At 35.6% G+C, this 20,799-nt stretch overlaps 1 protein-coding gene across 1 annotated transcript in view; it reads right to left on the bottom strand.

The window, feature by feature from the left end:
- DENND4C (DENN domain containing 4C) overlaps window positions 1-17,499 on the bottom strand; it is a 78,065-nt gene extending 60,566 nt beyond the window's left edge. Inside the window, exons 1-9 of the mRNA XM_052644483.1 lie at window positions 17,195-17,499; window positions 15,826-16,078; window positions 14,808-14,877; window positions 12,739-12,908; window positions 9,438-9,676; window positions 8,467-8,533; window positions 7,353-7,411; window positions 6,264-6,408; window positions 3,209-3,384 (exon numbers count right to left, since the gene is read on the bottom strand). Of these exons, the coding sequence (XP_052500443.1) occupies window positions 3,209-3,384; window positions 6,264-6,408; window positions 7,353-7,411; window positions 8,467-8,533; window positions 9,438-9,676; window positions 12,739-12,908; window positions 14,808-14,877; window positions 15,826-16,078; window positions 17,195-17,499 (1,484 nt within the window). The remainder of the gene's footprint in view (window positions 1-3,208; window positions 3,385-6,263; window positions 6,409-7,352; window positions 7,412-8,466; window positions 8,534-9,437; window positions 9,677-12,738; window positions 12,909-14,807; window positions 14,878-15,825; window positions 16,079-17,194) is intronic.
- Between the last annotated feature and the right edge of the window lie 3,300 nt (window positions 17,500-20,799).

The raw sequence follows: 20,799 nt of genomic DNA on the forward strand, positions 1-20,799 counted from the left end.
TGACATAAGTCATAGCAGTATCTTTTGGATCACTCCCTTAAGGCAAAATAAATGCAAAAATAAACAAATGAGAACTAATTAAACTTAAAAGCTTTGGAACAGCAAAGGAAATCATCAACAAATCAAAATGATAACCTATGGAACAGAAGAAAATACCTGCAAATGACATGACCAACAAGGAATTAACACCCAAAACATCTCCTACAACTCAGTATCAAAAAAGCAAACAATACAACTCATTATCAGCTCATACACCTTATTATCAAAAAAGCAAACAATACAATAAAAAAAAATGGGCAGAAAGAACTCAAGAGACATTTTTCCAAAGACATACAGATGGCTAACAGGCACATGAAAAGATGCTCAATATCACTAATAACTACAGAAATGAAAGTCAAAACAATTTTGAGTTGTCACCTCATATCTGTCAGAATGGCTATCATCAATAAGAAGACAAACAACAAATGTTGGCGATGATATGGAGAAAAGAGAACACTCATACACTGTTGGTGGAAATGTAAATTGGTAGTGGCACTATGGAAAAAAGTATTGCAGTTCCTCAAAAAACTAAAAATAGAATTACCATATGACTCAGCAATTCCACTCCTGGGTATATGTCCAGAAAAAAAAAGAAAACACTAATGTGAAAAGATATATGCACCCCATTATTCATAGCAGCACTATTTACAACTGCCAAAACACGGAAGCAGCCTGTGTCCATCAACAGACAAATGAATAAAAATTATTAACAGACTGATTCTAAATAGGGTAAGGAGTATGTCAAGGCTGTATATTGTCTCCCTGCTTATTTAACTTATATGCAGAGTACATCATGAGCAATGCTGGACTGGATGAAGCCCAAGCTGGAATCAAGATTGCCAGGAGAAATATCAATAACCTCAGATACGCAGATGACACCACCCTTATGGCAGAAAGCAAAGAACTAAAGAGCTTCTTGATGAAAGTGAAAGAGGAGTGAAAAAGTTGGCTTAAAACTCAACATTCAGAAAGAAAACTGAGATCGTGGCATCCGGTCCCATCACTTCACGGCAAATAGATGGGGAAACAATGGAAACAGTAACAGACTTTATTTTGGGGGTCTCCAAAATCACTGCAGATGGTCACTGCAGCCATAAAATTAAAAGATGCTTGCTCCTTGGAAGAATAGTGATAACCAACCTAGACAGCATATTAAAAAGCAGAGACATTACTTTACAAACAAAGGTTCGTCTAGTCAAAGCTATGGTTTTTCCAGTAGTCATGTATGGATGTGAGAAAATATAAAGAAAGCTGAGCACCGAAGAATTGATGCTTTTGAACTGTGGTGTTGGAGAAGACTCTTGACAGTCTTTTGGACTGCAAGGAGATCCAAACCAGTCCATCCTAATGGAAATCAGTCCTGAATATTCAGACTGATGCTGAAGCTGAAGCTCTAATAGTTTGGCCAACTGATGCAAAGAACTGACTCATTGGAAAAGACCCTGATACTGGGAATGATGGAAGGCAGGAAGAAAAGGGGACAACAGAAGATGAGACAGTTGAATAGCACCATGGACTCAGTGGACAATGAGTTTAAGCAAGCTCCAGCAGTTGGTGATGCACAGGAAAGCCTGGCATGCTGCAGTTCATGGGGTCGCAGAGTTAGACACAACTGAGTGACTGAACTGAACAGACTGGTAAAAAAAGTGAAAATCAGTCTAGAGAATATTACGCCTAGTAAAGTGAGTCAGACAAAGATAAATACTACGTGATATCATTTACAGGAATCTAAAATACAAAACAAAACAAAAAAATGAACACAGCAAAACACACTCACATTTATAGAAAACAAACTAACGGTTACCAGTAGAGAGAAGAAAGGGGAGAGGGGCAAGATAAGGGTATAGGATTAAAAGACACAAACTACTATATACAAAATAAATAAGCAACAAGGATACACTGTATAGCAGGGGTCCTCAACCTCTGGGCCATAGACAGGTACTTTAATGGCAGTATTAGATTAGAAATAAAGTGTACAATAAATGTAATGTTGCTCAAATCATTCCCTAACCATTTCACCCACCCCCAGTCCATGGAAAAATTATCTTCCAAGAAACTAGTCCCTGGCACCACCAAGGTTGGGGACCACTGCTGTATAGCACAAGGAATTATAGCCATTAGCTTTTAGTAACTTTTATTGGAATATAAGCTATAAAAATACTATATCACTATGCTATACACCTGAAAACAGTGTAATATTGTAAATCAACTATACTTCAATTCTTAAAAGTATTGAAAGCTCAATAAACAAACATAGTATGGAGCTACAACAATACCACAATTACAGTTTTCGAAATACAATGGTAGATTCATTTCAAAATTATTTTTAAAGGTACATCAAACGTTTTCTTCCTTCCTTAAGTTATTCTTCAGGTTCATGCAAGCCTATTTCCCCAACCAGTTCTACTGCTGTGACCACTGAAGTCTCATCCCGAATTCTTCCTCTATTCATTTTCTACCAATATCAAACAGGAAAGAATAAAAGCACTCCAGGATCTGGAATTTGACATTTACACTAGGGAACTTTCACTATTTACTGCTCTTTCCCACTTTGCTGTTGTTATTGTTGGGCAATGGGGTGTGGAGGGAGCGCCTAAACACCCATCTAGAACTGGATGGATGAAGCTGCTTTCACAAGTGTGGTACCCTACTCTCTGAACCCTCAGTTACCACTGCCATACAAATTTATCACCTCTGTAAACACAAACTGTGATTGATTTTTAGTATCAATTTCTCTACAATCCCTGTAAAATTCAAATCTTGAACTAAGGCAACAGCATAATATTACCCTATATTGTGACTAAGGTCACTATGTTGTGACTTACACATGGATTCTGAATTAAACCTACATATCATATCTCTTGAGCTCTGAAAGCAGGGTTTATCCTTTTTCTTTTTAAGAATCCATATTATCTTCTGATAAACATAAACATCTCCTGCCTACTGTTAACATTATTATCCAATATAAACTATTATAATACTGAACACACTGAATCTTTTTCAAACCACATAACATTCCAGGATTCTGTTACCTGTCCTGACTGTGAATCACTGAATTGAAGACTTACTAACAACTTTTAAAAGTAGCAATTTGTATATGCTTTCAAAGAGCTACAATTACATGTGGAGAAAAATATAAAGGGAGATAACATAAAAAGAATCAACTTACAGATATAACATGTTTGTATCCAAGTCAATGCAAACAACATCTTGTGGTGGGTCATGAAGATCAAAATACCTTGAGTCAACTCCAACTATAAATGGTAAAGGTGCACTGAGCACTGCCGCCAGTGAAAGAGGACAAAGGGGAATATACGGGCACTGCCACTGAAACGGAAAGATCATCTGGGAAAAAAGTTTTAAGAAATTAACCAACTTTTATTGCATTGAGAATTACGTAATTAACTAATATTACTGACAGGGACCGTTAAAAAGCAGCTAAAGTCTAGTTTCTTTCACTTCAAACTTCATTCCAAAATATAAATGACTATACAACATTACAGGTTAATCCTATGAACCAATGTGATTAAAACCTTTAGGCATGACAATGATCATAAGCACAATTAAAATGCTAACAGCTCTTTGAATGTTAATTCTCATGTCTATAGGAAATCCACATTCCTATTTTAAGGAGAAAGGGAGAGAAGGGGAAAAATTGATGGAAATTTTATAAAACAAATTCATGATTTTTAACTGATGCATTTCATCCGTCTATTAAATTTCAAGATAACCTCTGATTAAAATTCAACTAAGAACACCAAGAGCTAAACAAAACAAAAAATGTAAACAATTATCTTGGGAATAATAATAGTCAACTAAAAATTTCAACAAAAAGTTTTCCTAACTGCCCAAATAAACATAAAATGATCCACTTCAACTAATATTAAAATTTTAATCACTGATGACAAAATCTTTCGTCTATTATAAAAATCTTTGTAATCTTTCAAGGTCTAGTTCAATTGTCACCTTACCCATCATTATTCACCCCAAATAATTACCTACAGCATTTACTACCGCTGCCAGTTATTCCAGATGGTTACACAGAATTGGAATTATGTCTTCAATCATTTACTTGCTTTCTGGCAATTGAGCACTTAACATGTACCAAAAACTGTTCTACATGATGGGGCTATAACAGTGTATAAAACAAAGATCCAATGCCCTCATGAGGTTTAGAGTACAGCAGAAGAGTCAGCAAACTTTTTCTGTAAAATATACAGAGTATTTTATGGCTTGCAAACCATAATGCATCTGTCACAAATTAACTCTGCCTTCATGTATGAAAACAGAGGAAATATATAAATAAACGGCCTATGTTCCAGTAAAACGTATTTACGGAAAACAAACGGCAGCCAGGATTTGACTCAAACACCTGGTCTAGCAGGAAGAGAGAAAACAAAAAGAAGACATAATAAATAGACTATGTGCCATGTGAGAGAGTGCTAAGTGCTATGAGGAAAAGAAAACAAAGACAGTCAAGCCAAGTGAAAGGTCCCAGAGTTTAGAACAGTAGAGAAGAAAGAGGGAAAGCAGGCTGTATTATTTAACAGGCCAAACCGGGTAGGCCTCATTAAGAAAAAGACACTGGGCTGAAACTTGAAGGTGGTAAGGGATTTAGTCAAGGGGATATCTAGAAGAGCACTTTGAAGAAAAGGAACAGCCAGGGCAAAGACCGTATGGTGTGAGGACTGCCTAACATGCTCCAGGGGTAGCACAGGCCAGCGCAGCTGGAGCAGAGTGAGCAAAGGGGAGAGAAGTCGAAAATGAGATCAGAGAGCAGAGGGACAGAAGTGCTTGCAAAGGGCCTTGCGAGGACTCCAGATTTCCTCCAGTGAAAACTGACTATCTTCCATTCAACAAAAGGTACGTTACACCTCCAACTGTGTAAGAAATTTCAGAATAAAACTACTGAACAACAAAATACAACATCTTTATCTTCAACTTTTTCAGCACAATCAAAAATACAGTCAATTTCACAAAAATACTCACTGGTTCCACCAATTCTTGCTATAGGGCTCCATTAACTCTTCAATATTCTTTGATATTAAAATCATTCTCCTTTTGCAGAATTTATCCTATCACCATTCTTTTCAATTTTCTCTTTAAATGATAAGTTGCCTTACTATCAAATCCTCATTTATCAATAGTCTTGCAAGTAACATCAGTTACATAAATTTCAAGCAATCTTGCATTTTAATAAGATTTCCAAGTTCACATTGCCAGAGACTAAACTACAAAGATTCAGAGACAGGGCAGTAGATAATCCCTAAAGTTTTATAAGAAGGAATATCTGAGTGGGAACTTTCTAAAACTAGTCAAGTTTATTAACAAATATTTTCATGTTATAACTACTTTTGCTTTCACATGCAACTGGGGAGGTTTGGAATAATTAGTATAAAACAAGGATCTTTGCCCCCCCGTGAACCATCTCAAATAGTTATTAGTGTTTTCAGTCCTAGCAGCATTTCTTTGACCAGATTAAGATCTTGGAGACATACCCCATTTGTCAATTCAACAAGTATTTACTGAGTGTTTACTCCATGCTATCTAACTGTAGTAAGTGCTGAGGACATAGGAGTGAAAAAGAGACCTAGATATTTACCTGCATGACAGTAAAATGGGGAAGGGAAGAGAGAAGAGTCAACCATTTTAAATTAAACAAATAATGGAAGATAGAGAAATGGAACATCCAAAATTCAACATTATGGACCTATAAAGCCCTAATGATCAGACCTCTTTCTAATTGCAATGGGATGCCATCAAGAGGTTTTAAAACAGGAGAGGACTTATATTTTTATTTATGCTTTTCACAATAGCAAAGCATTTGTACATTATTCAATTTTACAATCACCTAGATTTTCCTGGATGTTACTGACCCACAGTGATTAACAGTTCGAATTGGGAGAAATTAGTCATGCTCACAATTTTAGGGCAGTTGAAACTGGCTAGAGCTTCTCATTTAATACACTAAGCTTCATTCACAAGTTCTATTTTTATGTAAACATGTAGCTTCTCTGAAGAACTCCAAGATATGAAAAATTAGAAGCTGAAATTTTCTCTCAATACAAATTACTTTTTTTCTTTATATTATCTCTTTGCCATTCTATTACATTTATGTTAAACATTTAGTGGTAATTTCAAAGTTGCTTTCATTGAAGGAAATTTCCCTTCAGAGTAAAAATTCTCTCAAGAATTCTGTACTAAAAAGAAAATTCTATACTTACAGCTACAACAGCTTCAGCTACTCCAGTCAACACAGCTGGCCTCAAAGAATGCAGCAAAATCTTACTCTCAAGTAAAACAAAGAGCAGGAGTGTTGCACAATTCTCAGGACCCAGATTCATTAACAAGGTGCTGAAGTTAGCTCCACTAGAAAAGGAGAGAAAAGATTATAAACTATTTCACCAAAAGGTATTAAGATTTGCTTATTAAATTATTTTCTGAATATTAATAAGTTGAGAATATAATATTAACCTCAAGTCCTGATTTAGGGCCTGATTAAGTTTTCATTACTAAAAACTAGCAAAGTTAATGAGATGGTGTAACAGAATGATTCAAACTCATCCTTCGGAAACTAAGGGGCATTTATCAGGAAAGATCTCCCTAAAGAACAGCTGTTTGCTGCTAAGTCGCTTCAGTCGTGTCCGACTCTGTGCGACCCCACAGATGGCAGCTCAAAAGAAAGAAGGTAGGGGATGGTGGGGAGACAACATTTGCAAAGTTCCTGAGGCAAGAAAAACCATCTGCCATGTTCAAGGAACTGAAATAAACATCTTGTGACTAAAGCATAGGAAAGAACGGGTGAATACAGTAAGAGATTATGCCCCAAATAAAAATATTTGCATTCTCCAACAATTTTATACTAGCATTCTCAAAAAGACACACTGCAGTGTGAATAAAAAACTGAAAAACAAGAGCAAAAAGGTGCCAATTAAGAGGTTCATAATGAAATAGTTCAGGTAAAAGACCATGCGAAGCCTGGACTAGCAATGCAGAAGAAGAGAACCTAATAGATTCAAGACAGTTTAGAAGGTAAAGTCAGTTCACCTGAAATATTTACTAATAAACTGGATATGGGGAGGGGAGATGAGAGGAAGAGGGAAATACTCCCTACATGTGATCTTTCAACTCTCTTTAAGTGTTTCATTTTTAAAATGGTGAATGACCTCTGCCATCCAACCAGCTATCAAACTTAGAAACATTAAGGCTATTCTCAGTTTGTAAAAATAGCACAGCTCTATTATGCTCTTAAAATATTTTAAAGTATTCTGATCCAAGTGAATAAATGTATTATTTTATATACCATTAATTACCTTAGTGGTAAAGGTGTAGAAACTGGTTGTGATAGTATTAATGCATCGTGGACTGATAGCTTAAAAAAAGAAAAAAAATGATAAATTAACAAAGCCAGTTTTGAAACCTAAATATTTATATCAAGGATAAAGTGGAAAACTGTTTAATATGCAGACTGATACAGTTTTGGAACCATGTACTAAAATATAAAACAACAGCTGTATTTACTTAGAAGTATATAGTTCTTTATAATTAAATGATCAAATCAAATGAATTTTGATTCAGTTAGTCAATTAAAATACACCTGTTTAAAAAAAGTAACTGCTTTTTAAAAGCCTTATATGTACTAACTCTATATTTGGCTACTACTTAGTATGTATTGTATTAACACTTGCTGAACTAAAATACATTCATGATAAATACCTGACTATCCTATAAGGTTGGTAATTATCTTAGAAAAAATGTTTAAATGGCTTGCCTCTATAGATCAGACTCAAAGTGCCAGTCTACAAACTATTATCAGTCTAGGAAGAAATAGTATATACAGAGAAAGTGATTTAGAAACTTTTATGGCAATTTGCCATTGCTCTCATATCCAATTACATTATCAGTGAACTCATGTCTTTGGACAGAGTATAGACCTGTTCAAGTCTATACTGACTGTTTATGTCACAAGCTATATGCTTACATAGGTCTGCCATCACCTGGAAATAAAAAAGAAACTGGTCCTTTAACAAAGACAGTTTGAAGAGCACTATTACAGACAACTTTACTTATGCCCTCCAACCATAACTGATTTCCCATTTAATATTTATTAAGTCACTCTGATATTAAAAACTTGCCCTCAACATAATTCTGGGTTTTATGTTATTAAAATCAGCTACATAAATTTAGGCCACAAATGGATCAATGATGATGTCATGAACAAGTATTATAATTATTACAATTCTGTATACCCTAAGTTCAAAAAAACAATACTAAAGAGTATTCGCTAAAGATGCAAAATATAAGAATTCAAGGACTTAATGGATGCATCTTGCTCCGCCTCAAACCCAAAGGGCCATAGAGTCCACACTGCAATGACTGGAGTGAACATATGCAGCGCTCCCCTCAAACATATTCTTTTTTGATTACCTGTACCAGGATTCTTGGTCTTTGAGGTGAAGGAAAAGGGATGTTTTGCATAAAATGTGAAATGTGCCTAGAAAAAAATTTTGAAATAAAGACAATTACTTTTCTAAAATATTTCATGGATTTTAACAGATCTTAAATATAATTTATCATCCTGGATTTGATAAAGCCACTTACCTAAAACTTAATAAACAAAAGTCAATGTGCCATTAGAAGTCAGAAAAGATGTGACTTTAAAAAGACAGTGACTCCACATCTATTTTTCTGGCTCACAAAACATTTCCATGACAAAGAGAATTACAAATTGAAGGGAAAACATGTAGAGGTCAGTCAACACTAAAACCAAAACCTTGCTTTAGTATCAATCAAAGGAAGTGAAAGTGAAGTCACTCAGTCCTGTCCGACTCTTTTTGACCCCACGGACTGTAGCCTACCAGGCTCCTCCATCCATGGGATTTTCCAGGCAAGAGTACTGGAGTGGGCTGCCATTTCCTTCTCCAGGGGATCTTCCCAACTCAGGGATCAAACCTGGGTCTCTCACATTGTAGGCAGACGTTTTTACCGTCTGAGCCACCAGGGAAGTCTCAACTACTTCACCCTTAATTTCTACATCAGTTTAGAGATGTTTTAACTTGAAATGGTCATTTGAATTGGTCAGGGTATGTGTGCATCAACAGCTATTTTTCTCTTGGTTATTCAAGAATGAGCAGGAAGAACACACACAGTGCAACGTGTATCTTTCTTCCTTAGCTGAATTCTCAAAAGAATTCTCACACTTTTATGTGATCGTTCTCACCACAACTCCTCAGTTTTAAATTTGTAGTCAGGGATCCTGTGAAGAAGCGAGCAAGTAAAAAGTAGGATGACTGTGATTCTCCTTCCCTTTCAACTCTATGCAAAGTTAGGTGAACAATGAAATGCACATATATACATCCAATTTTTCCATCAGACACCCTTCAAATCATTATACATACTTCTCAATGGGAAGAGGATGTGGTCCAGACACAGAAAGTTTGTAGATAAACATGAGAAATTTTCTAAAAGCTTCAAAAAAAGGCCAGTGCGAGAGTAAACAAATGCATTTGTTTGAATTGATGGATTTAGAGACCATTTTTCTCTCCACAGGTGTCAACAGGCCCAGCTGCATAAGCTGTTTTTCTGTTAGAAGTTCTCGAGAGTAAGGCTCATAAAACTGGATTGCAGCTCCATATACCTACAGAGTAAAACAATTTCATGGTAAAATTTGAGTGTTTTTTAAAACTTAATTTCTCTCTTTCTCGATTCCAAAAGAAACATTTGCTTAGAGTACATATGACAGATAAATGAAAAAAAAAAATCTCAAGCACTGCTGATGGGAATATAAAATGGTTGCAGCTATGGTGGAAAACAGTTGGCAGCTCCTCCAAAAGTTAAACAATTACCATGATTCACCTACGTATATACTCAAAACAACAGAAAGCAGGGACTCAAATATTTGTACACCAATGTTCATAGCAGCATTATTCACAATAACCAAAAAAAATGGAAACAACCCAAATGTCCACCAACAAATGAACAGATATACAAAATGTGGTATAGTGGTCCTTCAGTATTTAAGGGTGGTTGCCTCCAGAACCCCCAGAGGATACCAAGATCCATGAATGCTCAAGTTCCTTATACAAAATGTGTGAGTAGTACAATCAGCCCTCCAGATCCACAGGTTTGGTATCCATAGATACGGTGGGCTGACTGTACATATTCATGAAAAGAAGGGAAGCAAAAAGCAAAGGGGAAAAGGAAAGATACACCGATTTGAATAATGTCATATACTCATATGTATTATTCATCCCTAACAAGGAATCAAATTCTGAAAAATATTGCAACATAGACAAACCTTGACAACATTATGCTAAGTGAAACAAGCTAGACACATGAAGACAAATATTATATGATTCCATTTATATATGCTACCTAGAATAGACAAACTGGTAGAGACAGATAGTAGAAAAGAGGGACATACGGTAGGATTAGAAGAAGCTTCTGTTTCAAGTGATGAAAAAGTTCTGAAAATGATAAGTGATACTTTTATAAGTCTTGTAACTGAGAATAGATAAATGACACTTTTATAAATCTTCTAACACTATATATGTGTGTGTGTGTATGTATATACATGTGTATATATGTCATATTTATGTCTGTGTGAATTACATCATATTGACTCTTTAATTTACAGATACAAACAACACTCTCGGATACAATTATTTCAAAGGCATCTCAAGGGTTTTTAACAAGTAATATGACAAAAGTATCTCAAAGAGGCTCTGTTGTTCTCTACTAGTCAAGGTATATTTGGTAACTCAACTGTTTGAAGATCTTTAAAAATTCATTTTTATTTGCTGCTTTCAGAGTCATAAACTATAAATGATTATTAAGCCAGAAAGTTAGCTTACTTGTAAGCAATCCAGTCAATGCAGTATTGGCCTTCATTCACTGAGTATTTTACTATGTTCCAGACACTGTGCTGGACACTTAACCCTAGCTACCATCTTACAGTGGTTGAAAGCATGAAGGCTGCTCATGGACAGAGATGCATTTGTGTTTGCTTCACAAAAGTCAGCCTCTGTCAGTTACACTTTTCAATAAAATTGAGTATTCTATCAAATATCCTATGAAAGGTTTCAATTTTTAAATTTCCACGAGATCTGTAGTCTTATTCACTTTTTATTTCCTAATTTTTTTTGCCATTTCTTTTTATTTTAAATGATTATTTTTGTCATTACTACTATTTATACATGTTTTAGGTTTTTGGAACCTACAAATATCCACGTGCTTTGGAGAATATATACACTCATTTCTCCTGGGATATGCTCAGGTGTATAACTGTTGGGCCACAGAGTTATCTCTTATACTGCTGACAACATAGAAGTTCTTTAAATATTCTGAATACAAGAGCCTTGTGGAAGACATATTGTATCACATGACCTTCTCCTTTTCCACCCTTTTTTTTTTTCCATTTTCACCTTCTTAAAGGTACCTTTGAACAAACAGGCGTCCTTAACTTCGATAAGGTCCTATTATTCACCTTTTCTTTCGTGGCTAGTGCTATGTTTTTCCTTTCTGGATGGTTTTTGTCTTTGGTATTCCATGGTTTTACTAGAACATGAAAGTAAGTGGTTCTACAATATATACATATGTATTTGTATATATGTATTTTTTTTTTCCTCCTTAAGATTCAGAGTACATCTTTAACCTGAAAACTCAATTTTTCATCAACCCTGGAAAACTCTCAATCAGTCACTAGCTCTTAAAATGCTGCCTCTCCTCTTTCTAATCTCTCCTTCTGGATTATTAAGTATCTATTGGTCTTTTTTATTCTATTCTCTACACTTTAAAACTCCTTTTATGTTTTCCTGTGCCACATTGGAGGTAACTTATTTTCCACTTCATTAATTCTTCCTTCATGCATGACTGACCTGCTGTTTAAGCCACTGATTAAATTTTTCGTTTTAAGGATCATATTTTGCATTTCTGCTGCTTCTGCTAAGTCACTTCAGTCGTGTCCGACTCTGTGTAACCCCACAGACAGCAGCCCACCAGGCTCCCCCATCCCTGGGGTTCTCCAGGCAAGAACACTGGAGTGGGTTGCCATTTCCTTCTCCAATGCATGAAAGTGAAAAGTGAAAGGAAAGTCGCTCAGTCGTGTCCAACTCTTGGCAACCCCATGGACTGCAGCCCACCAGGCTCCTCCATCCATGGGATTTTGCAGGCAGGAGTACTGGAGTGGGGTGCCATCGCCTTCTCCGATTTTGCATTTCTAGACGCTTCTTTTTCCAACCTGTCTACTCATTTTTCAAAATAACCTATTCTTTCTTTGATGTGTTGAGCTTCTCTCTTAGGTCTTGAATATTTCAACTATATATTCCATTTATAATATCTTTGATATTATCATTCTATCATTTCAATATCTTAAAGGTATAATCCAGGTCTGTATCTTACTGATTCTTCCTATGGTACCTATGTCTTCTATCTTTTACTAGAATCTCATCTTGAGTCCTGGGTTTTGGCTATATCTCTCCAGAGACTTTATATTTGCTCCTAAGAACAATCGAGTGGTATTAGTATCCTGATTCCAATCTTCATGTTGACTTCTCACTTTGGGCATTATAGTACAAAATTTAAATTAAAAATGTATTGTGTCTGAATAGGATCCTAACATTCAAATAAGATATCTCATATTAAACAGTCTGTGGATTAAAAACATGGGCAAAATTGGTTTAATAAAAGGAAAACATATACCTTTTCAGCAGAAGAAGCTGTGAGAACAAAAGTTGAGAAAACTGGAAGTGGGTATTTGCTTTGGGGATCCCAACATTCAATAGTAGCTCCCATCGGAAGGCAGAAGAGAGGGACACATTCTGAGAGTGGAAACGACTCATAGTCCTCTTCTGGATATCTAAAAATTAAACCTTTTGGAGAAAGAAGATAATGATTATTTATCCATTGACTCCTTATTTTTTCTCTTCATTTTTCACTCTTTGGCTGCACTGCACAACTTGTGGGATTTCAGTTCCCGAATCAGGGAAAGAACCCAGGCCCACCGCAGTGCAAGTGCACAGTCCTAACCACTGGACTACCAGGCAACTTGACAACTTTTTTTTTAACTTTTAAATAGTTATTTTAAAATAGTTATTAGTATGTAGAACATACTAATAGGATATTTTAATAGCAAATTTTATATGTGAAATATTTATGTGTGAAATTTCAAGATCAACTTTTCTCTTGCCATATCAGAAATGAGAATAACAAATTTAACATTTATTTTTACTCATGGACTTAGAGTTCACTATAACACTAAATGTATTAAATATACTAGTTAAAACTCTATTTAACAGAACCATTAATTTATTTTTCCTGTATACTGCCAACGTCTTAGGGAATGCAGGAAACATTCAGGGAAATTTACCAACTATTTCAGTTAGCCTCCTATACAAAAAATAATAATAAACTCAGGGAAGGGACAGTATTGCTAAGGCAGCAGAAATTATCTTGGCCCCTAAACTTATTTTGAGAGAGCAGCAGTGTAAAATGAATGCAAGATGAAAAGTAAATGAGATAGAAACTCTTGTGACTAAGTACAAAGTATGAGAGATCAAGAAAGCAGGAGGAAGGGGGCATTCTGAGAAGCCTAACAAAGCCTCCTCAGAATAAAACAGCTACGTGGTATCTCTAATATCTCTAATATGCAGACACTTCTAGGTTAAACATTTGAAAATCAGTAGCTGAATTTTTAAGTCCAAATTCAGTCTCCAAAACTCTTTATTCTAATATGTATGTCTTGTATCAAACGCCTGAACAGTTTCACAAAACTTGTTTCTATAATTCTGTAAGTTTAAGTGACACACGTCAAAAAAAATTTTTTTAAGGAAATCACATATAATCAACACACTACAGCAATATTAACAGTATTACATTTTAAAGTGATATTGAAATTTATAACTGTCAGTTGCTGCCTTTATTTTCATGTTATAAATTAAATGGTTTGATTCATTAATACGGATGTCTTTCTGAGGACAATTAAGAGTTCTCATATATGGATCTGCCTGACTTCCCTGAAGTAAAACCTTATTCCAAAAATTGTGCATGATAAAAAGTAATGACACTGCTTCTTTTCACCAAGAAGTATTCCAGTATCTCTTCTATTTACAGCTGAAGCATACCTGTATTTTCACTTTTTATCCCACCATACCAGTGGGATGAAGAGGTCACACTTAACTCTTTACAGCCCTTGACACTTTACTGTGCAGTAAGAATGTGACGATAGATTTCTCAAACACTTCATGGCAGAAAAGGTTCTCAGGCCCTCCTCTCTTCCATATAGCTGATTCTTTGCAACAAGGGAAAAAGGAAGCAAGTCCACCTCTCATGGCAAGTAACATGTGGTTTCAAATCAGACACACAGAGATAAGAGAAGGAGATATATAAGAAGTAAAGATGCAGTTTGACACCTTTCTGATTGTCAAAATATAAAAAGGTCAGAGAGTAAGCATTTTCCACTCAACTATTAAATCTATTAGTGTAGACTAACAATTCGAATGTTTATTCCACAAACGCTTGTTTGGAATAAAATTTTCTGTTCAATTAACAGTGTATTTTTGTTGGTAAGGAGTAATATTAATATATCCTGTAGTATGAATTTAAGAAAACTTATGTCTTTACATGCTAAAGTTATAATTAACTCAATTTATGAATAGATCAATTCCACAAACTGTATAAGGGAGCAAACACTGTCTCTTCTAACCAAATGTTAGTGTGTAACAATTCCTATAGTAATAGAAACCTTTTTTTTTTTTTCCAAATTTACTTACCAGCTTTATATGCTATAGCATTAGAAGCAGGCACAGACTTCTTATAACACAGAAACACACTGGAACCCCACTGTAAAATATAAATTAGGTTTTAAAAAGATAAAAGAGTGAAAATCAATTGATTTTGTCGAATGTCTTCTAAAGATTTTGATTATTTCTTCAGGGAAGTCTATTTAAAATATGTTTATCAAACAGACTGTATAGTATACAATATAACAAAGCATGAAACTGAAAACACTACAAGGAGTAATAAAAAAACATTGCCACAAAAATTAAACTGATGTGAGGTTTGTTTCAAAAAGTTTAGAACTCTGTAATCATACAGAGGCTGCCTCTATTTGAAAGAAATAGCACAAAATGGAGTGGATGCTGAGCCCAAACTAGGGAAGACTGGGGCCACTAGATGCTATGAAGTCATTATCTTCAGAGTCAAACTGGTCTTGACTAACAGCCTTGGGTGCACTGGTCAGCTCTGACTATATCATTTAGGCTTTCAGTTTGATTTAAAATATTTTTCAAAATAAACGTAACTCAACATAAACACACCTCAAAATAAACATAACTTTAGGGTCATAAAAAACTATAAATCTAATGCATATGTTATATTTTTCTTTTTCACTACAACCCTTTTAAAATAAGCATGAAAACTACAATATCTAAGATAATTAAATAAATATAAGCAGTATCTCAACCCAGTCTCCCTGAAGTTGTCCTTGAAGACAACACTGAAACCCAAAAGCTAGTAAAATCTGTACCTTAGTGTGATGTATTAGCACATACCAAGAAAAAAAAAATCCCTTACTTTAAATATCTATTTTCTGGATGAAATTATTCTAAAACATCAGACAGCTAAGGATTTTTTAAGTTATAATGAACCATGAAAATTAGAAGGCTAAATTTTTTTTTTAATCATGAAAATATAAACTGAGAGTAAATATTAAGCCAAATGATAAAGAGGAATCCAAAAAATTTTTCTTAATTTTCATATGAAATTTCAGAAATGAAACTTTATTCTTACCATTCCGCAATTTAAGTTTTTATCAACTTTGCAGAAAGTATGGGGAGGGGTTTCTCCCTTACTGGTTACAATAACACAGATGTCAGTTACAGCCAAAGAATTCTGGGGCCGAATTAAAGGAGCCCTTCGATAAGTGATAAAGATTCTTTGTGAAGTAGTTGAACTATTGTTGACATTGGCACAGCGACCATAGGGTGTGGCTTGGATCACTTCACATCCTGGAATAAGCCTTTCTTTCCCATCATATAAAACTCTGTATGGCAGGGAAGAAAAAAAATTGACATGTAAACTTATGTCAGGTTAACACTACTTTTTTCTCCTTGATAACAAAATATATATATACCTTTTGGTCTCCCCTGTTGTTTCCCAAAACTTAATTACAAACCAAAACTAAAAGTATTACTTTGGGAATTATAAATCTCTTAACTACTATTTTTTAACAGAACACAATTTAAGAAGTGTAAATAGGATCAAACAATTTGTTTTCGTTTTTATTGCTTATTATAAGAAACATGAAACAAAAGAGAGGCACTACTCCAACCATCCTCAGGTCAATTCTTAGAAGTTTTTTCTAATATTCAGATGTTTTCACAAAACTTACTTTTCATAATTCTCCTCAAAATTTTCCCTTTAAAAATTCCTCGACTGAAACTATAAAACACTGTTTAAAGACATTACAGATGAGCTAATAAATAAAAAGGGCTTTCCCTGATGGCTCAGCGGGACAGAGCCTGTAATGCAGGAAATGCAGGTTCAGTCCGTGGGTTGGGATGAGCCCCTGGAGTAAGAAATGGCAACCCACTCTAGTATACCTGGGAAACAGCAGGGACAGAGAAGCCTAGCAGGCTACAGTCCAGGGGTTCACAAAGAATCGGACATGACTCAGCAATAATCAACAACAACAATAAATAAAACGCCATCTCACAGTCATGGATTAAGATGACTTAGTATTGATTAGATATCAACTTTCTGGAAACAGATCTACAGGGTCAACACAATTATGATCTAAATCCTAGCTGCTGCCGCCTGCTTTTGTTAAGTGAGTTCAGGGCTTCACAAACCCTCATCACATAACCTAACTAGCTCCTTAAATATATACTTTCACTACAGCTTTTTGTTCTCTTATGTTTACGAAATCACATTTCAGGCTCTAATGCCTTCATTTCAATATTCTTTTGAAAGGAAATAATCTAATGACTCAGTACAATGCAGAGAAATTCAGTAAGAATGGAGAGAGGTACATATCTTACTACACTTGACTTTGAAGTAACAAATAATAACAGAACCATCAAGGATTTTAAAATTTCTATTCCTGTGCACCTTAAATAAATTTTATTCCCTTCACTACAGCAAAAGAAAGTCACCATACCCAATGTCAGTAAGGGGTGGTTTCTCTCTCCCTCTCTTGTAACAGAGAAACAGTTCTGGGCTTTTCAGACTTCCATAGTTCAAGTTGGCCTGGAGACCTGATGGAGTGGCTTCAACACAGGTGTAACCTTCAGGTACTGTTTCCCCAGCTGATTTGTTAATAACTGCAATGTCTGTAATTGGAGCTTTAGGTCCAGTTGACTTAGTATCTAAACGATTTATCTCTTGATCCAGAAGAGTAGATGTATCAGTGAGACCTGCCACAACAAAGTAGTCCACCACTCTTGGCCCTTTGTTTTCTATCATGGCTGCTACTAGGTTTCCTGGAAGAGAGAGAGAGAAAGAGAAAAAAAAATACATCGATTAAATGAAATGTCTTACCCTAACTCACTAAATTAAAATACTCCTGAGTTAACAATAATTGACCAGCCGCTTCCCAGTGGGATTTACAGTCAAACTGTTGTCATTCTGTAGAAGCTTGTTATATAGCACTTAATCAGTTTTTACCTCCTACAAAGTAGAAGTTTACAGCACAAATTCATTCGTAAGACAACTGTGATTCTATCATATGCCTAAGGTCCTGTTAAGGATAATCAAACTATCGGAAGTGGGCCATGACGCTTTCCTTTCAGCAAAATGCATACACACATGTATGAACAAAACGCATGCATACACAAATGAACAAAATGCACACAAACACACACGAACAAAATGCACACTATTTTAAAAAACCATTCTAAGTTACAGAATTCTTAGAGCTAAACTTTACATTTACACAAATGAACTGAGTTCATCACGAATTATTCAAGGTCTAACAAAAAAAAAAAAAATAAAGATACTAGTAATAAATATAACTGGGCTTCCCTGGTGGCTCAGTGGTAAAGAACCGCCTGCAACGCAAGAGACACGGGTTCAACCCCTGTGTGGGGAAGATTCCCTGGAAAAGGAAATGGCAACCTACTCCAGAGTTTTTGCCTGGGAAATCTCATGGACAGAGGAGCCATGAAGTCATAAAGAGCTGGACAGGACTTAGCAACTAAACAACAACAAAAAGCAATAAAAGTAATTAAGCCAGTCTCTTAACCCAATCAGGAATATGCCCCTATAGGTAAAAAACTTCGAGTAAACACTGGGTAAACTAAGAGTGTTTAAGGGTCAAAAGTGAGTATGTTTAAGTTCAGTTCAGTTCAGCTCAGTTGCTCAGTTGTGTCTGACTCTTTGAGACCCTATGAACCGCAGCATGCCAGGCCTCCCTGTCTATCACCAACTCCCAGAGTTCACTCAAACTCATGTCCATGTCGGTGATGCCATCCAGCCATCTCATCCTCTGTCGTCCCCTTCTTGTCCTGCCCCTCATCCCTCCCAGCATCAGTCTTTTCCAATGAGTCAACTCTTCGCATGAGATGGCCAAAGTACTGGAGTTTCAGCTTCAGCATCAGTCCTTTCAATGAACACCCAGGACTGACCTCCTTTAGTATGGACTGGTTGGATCTCCTTGCAGTCCAAGGGACTCTCAAGGGTCTTCTCCGACACCATAGTTCAAACGCATCAATTCTTCGGCGCTCAGCCTTCTTCACAGTCCAACTCTCATATTCATACATGACCACTGGAAAAACCATAGCCTTGACTAGGCGGACCTTTGTTGGCAAAGTAATGTCTCTGCTTTTGAATATACTGTCCAGGTTAGTCATAACTTTTCTTCCAAGGAGTAAGCATCTTTTAATTTCATGGCTGCAGTCACCATCTGCAGTGATTTGGGAGCCCAGAAAAGTAAAGTCTGACACTGTTTCCACTGTTTCCCCATCTATTTCCCATGAAGTGATGGGACCAGATGGCACGATCTTCGTTTTCTGAATGTTGAGCTTTAAGCCAACTTTTTTGCTCTCCTCTTTCACTTTCATCAAGAGTCATTTTAGTTCCTCTTCACTTTCTGCCATAAGGGTGGTGTCAAACTACATATCTGAGGTTATTAGGGGTCATTAACTATTTAATATATAAATACCAGATACAGCATAAAAAAATAACCAAAGAAGACAAAATTATATAAAATACATATTGAAAGACACAGGTAATACATGGTAGAAATCTAGAGAATATGAATGCTGCGTCAAGATTTCTATTATTTTTAAACTCAGCAACACTAAAAATAAACTATCTGAGATCCTAAATATTTCTATGGATTTTATGTGCTTCTTCAAAACACTTTATTAAGGTATAATTTAGATACAATAAAATGTACATATTTAAAGTGTACAACTGTTAAGTTTTCACAAATGTATACACCCATGAAACAATATCACAATCAAGATAGAGAATACATTCATCAACGTCCAAAATACTCTTGTACCCCTCCCTTTCCAGGCAATGAGTGACCTGCTTTGTGTTATTATAGATTAGTTTCTAGAATTGATATATATCAAACTACACAGTGTATTCTTTTTGGGTCTGGCTTCTTTCACGCATTTATGTAATTATTCTGAGATTCGTCCACGTTAGTGTTTAAATCAACAGTTCATTCCTTTTTATTGCTGAGCAGTATTCCTCTGGCAGGCTGCAGTCTGTGGGGTGGAAAAGAGTCGGATACGACTTAGCAACTAAAACAATTAACAATTCCATGTCTGAATATACCACAAGATGTTTATCCATTCACCTACATTAATAAACATATGGGTTATTTTCAGCTTGGAGCTATTATTTATATAAAGAAAGCTAACATGAAAATCCATGTACAAGCCTAACAGACATATGCTTTCATTTATCTTAGTCAAATTTTAAGATGGAATGAATGGATCACCTGGTAGGTATATGCAATTCTTAAAAAGTGCCAAATAGTTTTCCAGAGTGACTATATCATTTTACATTCCTATCATCAGTATTTGAGAGTTCCAGTAGTTCCATATCCTTTCCAACACTCTAAAAGGTCAGTCTTTTAAATTTAGACTACATTCTATTATGCCTGTAGTGATACTTAGCTATAGATGTAATTTGCATCTTTCTAATAACTGGTGATGCTGACCACCTTTTCATGTGCTTATTCTCCATCTATATATTACCCTTTTCATGTATTACTGGATTCCACTTGCTAAAATTTTGTTTGAAATTTTACATTTGTTAATGAGGGATACCAGTCTATAGTTCTTCCCCCCCCCGCCCCCCGCCTTATACTGTCTTTAACTGATTTTGATATCAAGGTAATATGACAGTACTGATGTTGAAGCTGAAACTCCAATAATTTGGCCACCTGATGCAAAGAGCTGACTCATTTGAAAAGACCCTGCTGCTGGGAAATACTGAGGGCAAGAGGAGAAGGGGACAACAGAGAATGAGATGGTTGGATGGCATCACCGACTCAATGGACATGAGTTTGGGTAAACTCCGAGAGTTGGTGATGGACAGGGAGGCCTGGTGAGCTGAAGTCCATGGGGTCACAAAGAATTGGACACGACTGAGCGACTGAACTGAACTGAATGTGATAGTCCCACAGAATGACTTGAGAAAACTTTCTCTTTCAGTTTTCAAGAATTTGTATAGAATTGTTAATTTTTTCCATCATCCAGGTCTAGAGTTTACTTTGAGAGTATATTGTAAACTATAAATTCATTTCTT

This window comes from Budorcas taxicolor, chromosome 8 (genome assembly GCF_023091745.1).
Source record: "Budorcas taxicolor isolate Tak-1 chromosome 8, Takin1.1, whole genome shotgun sequence".
Lineage (NCBI taxonomy): Eukaryota > Metazoa > Chordata > Mammalia > Artiodactyla > Bovidae > Budorcas > Budorcas taxicolor.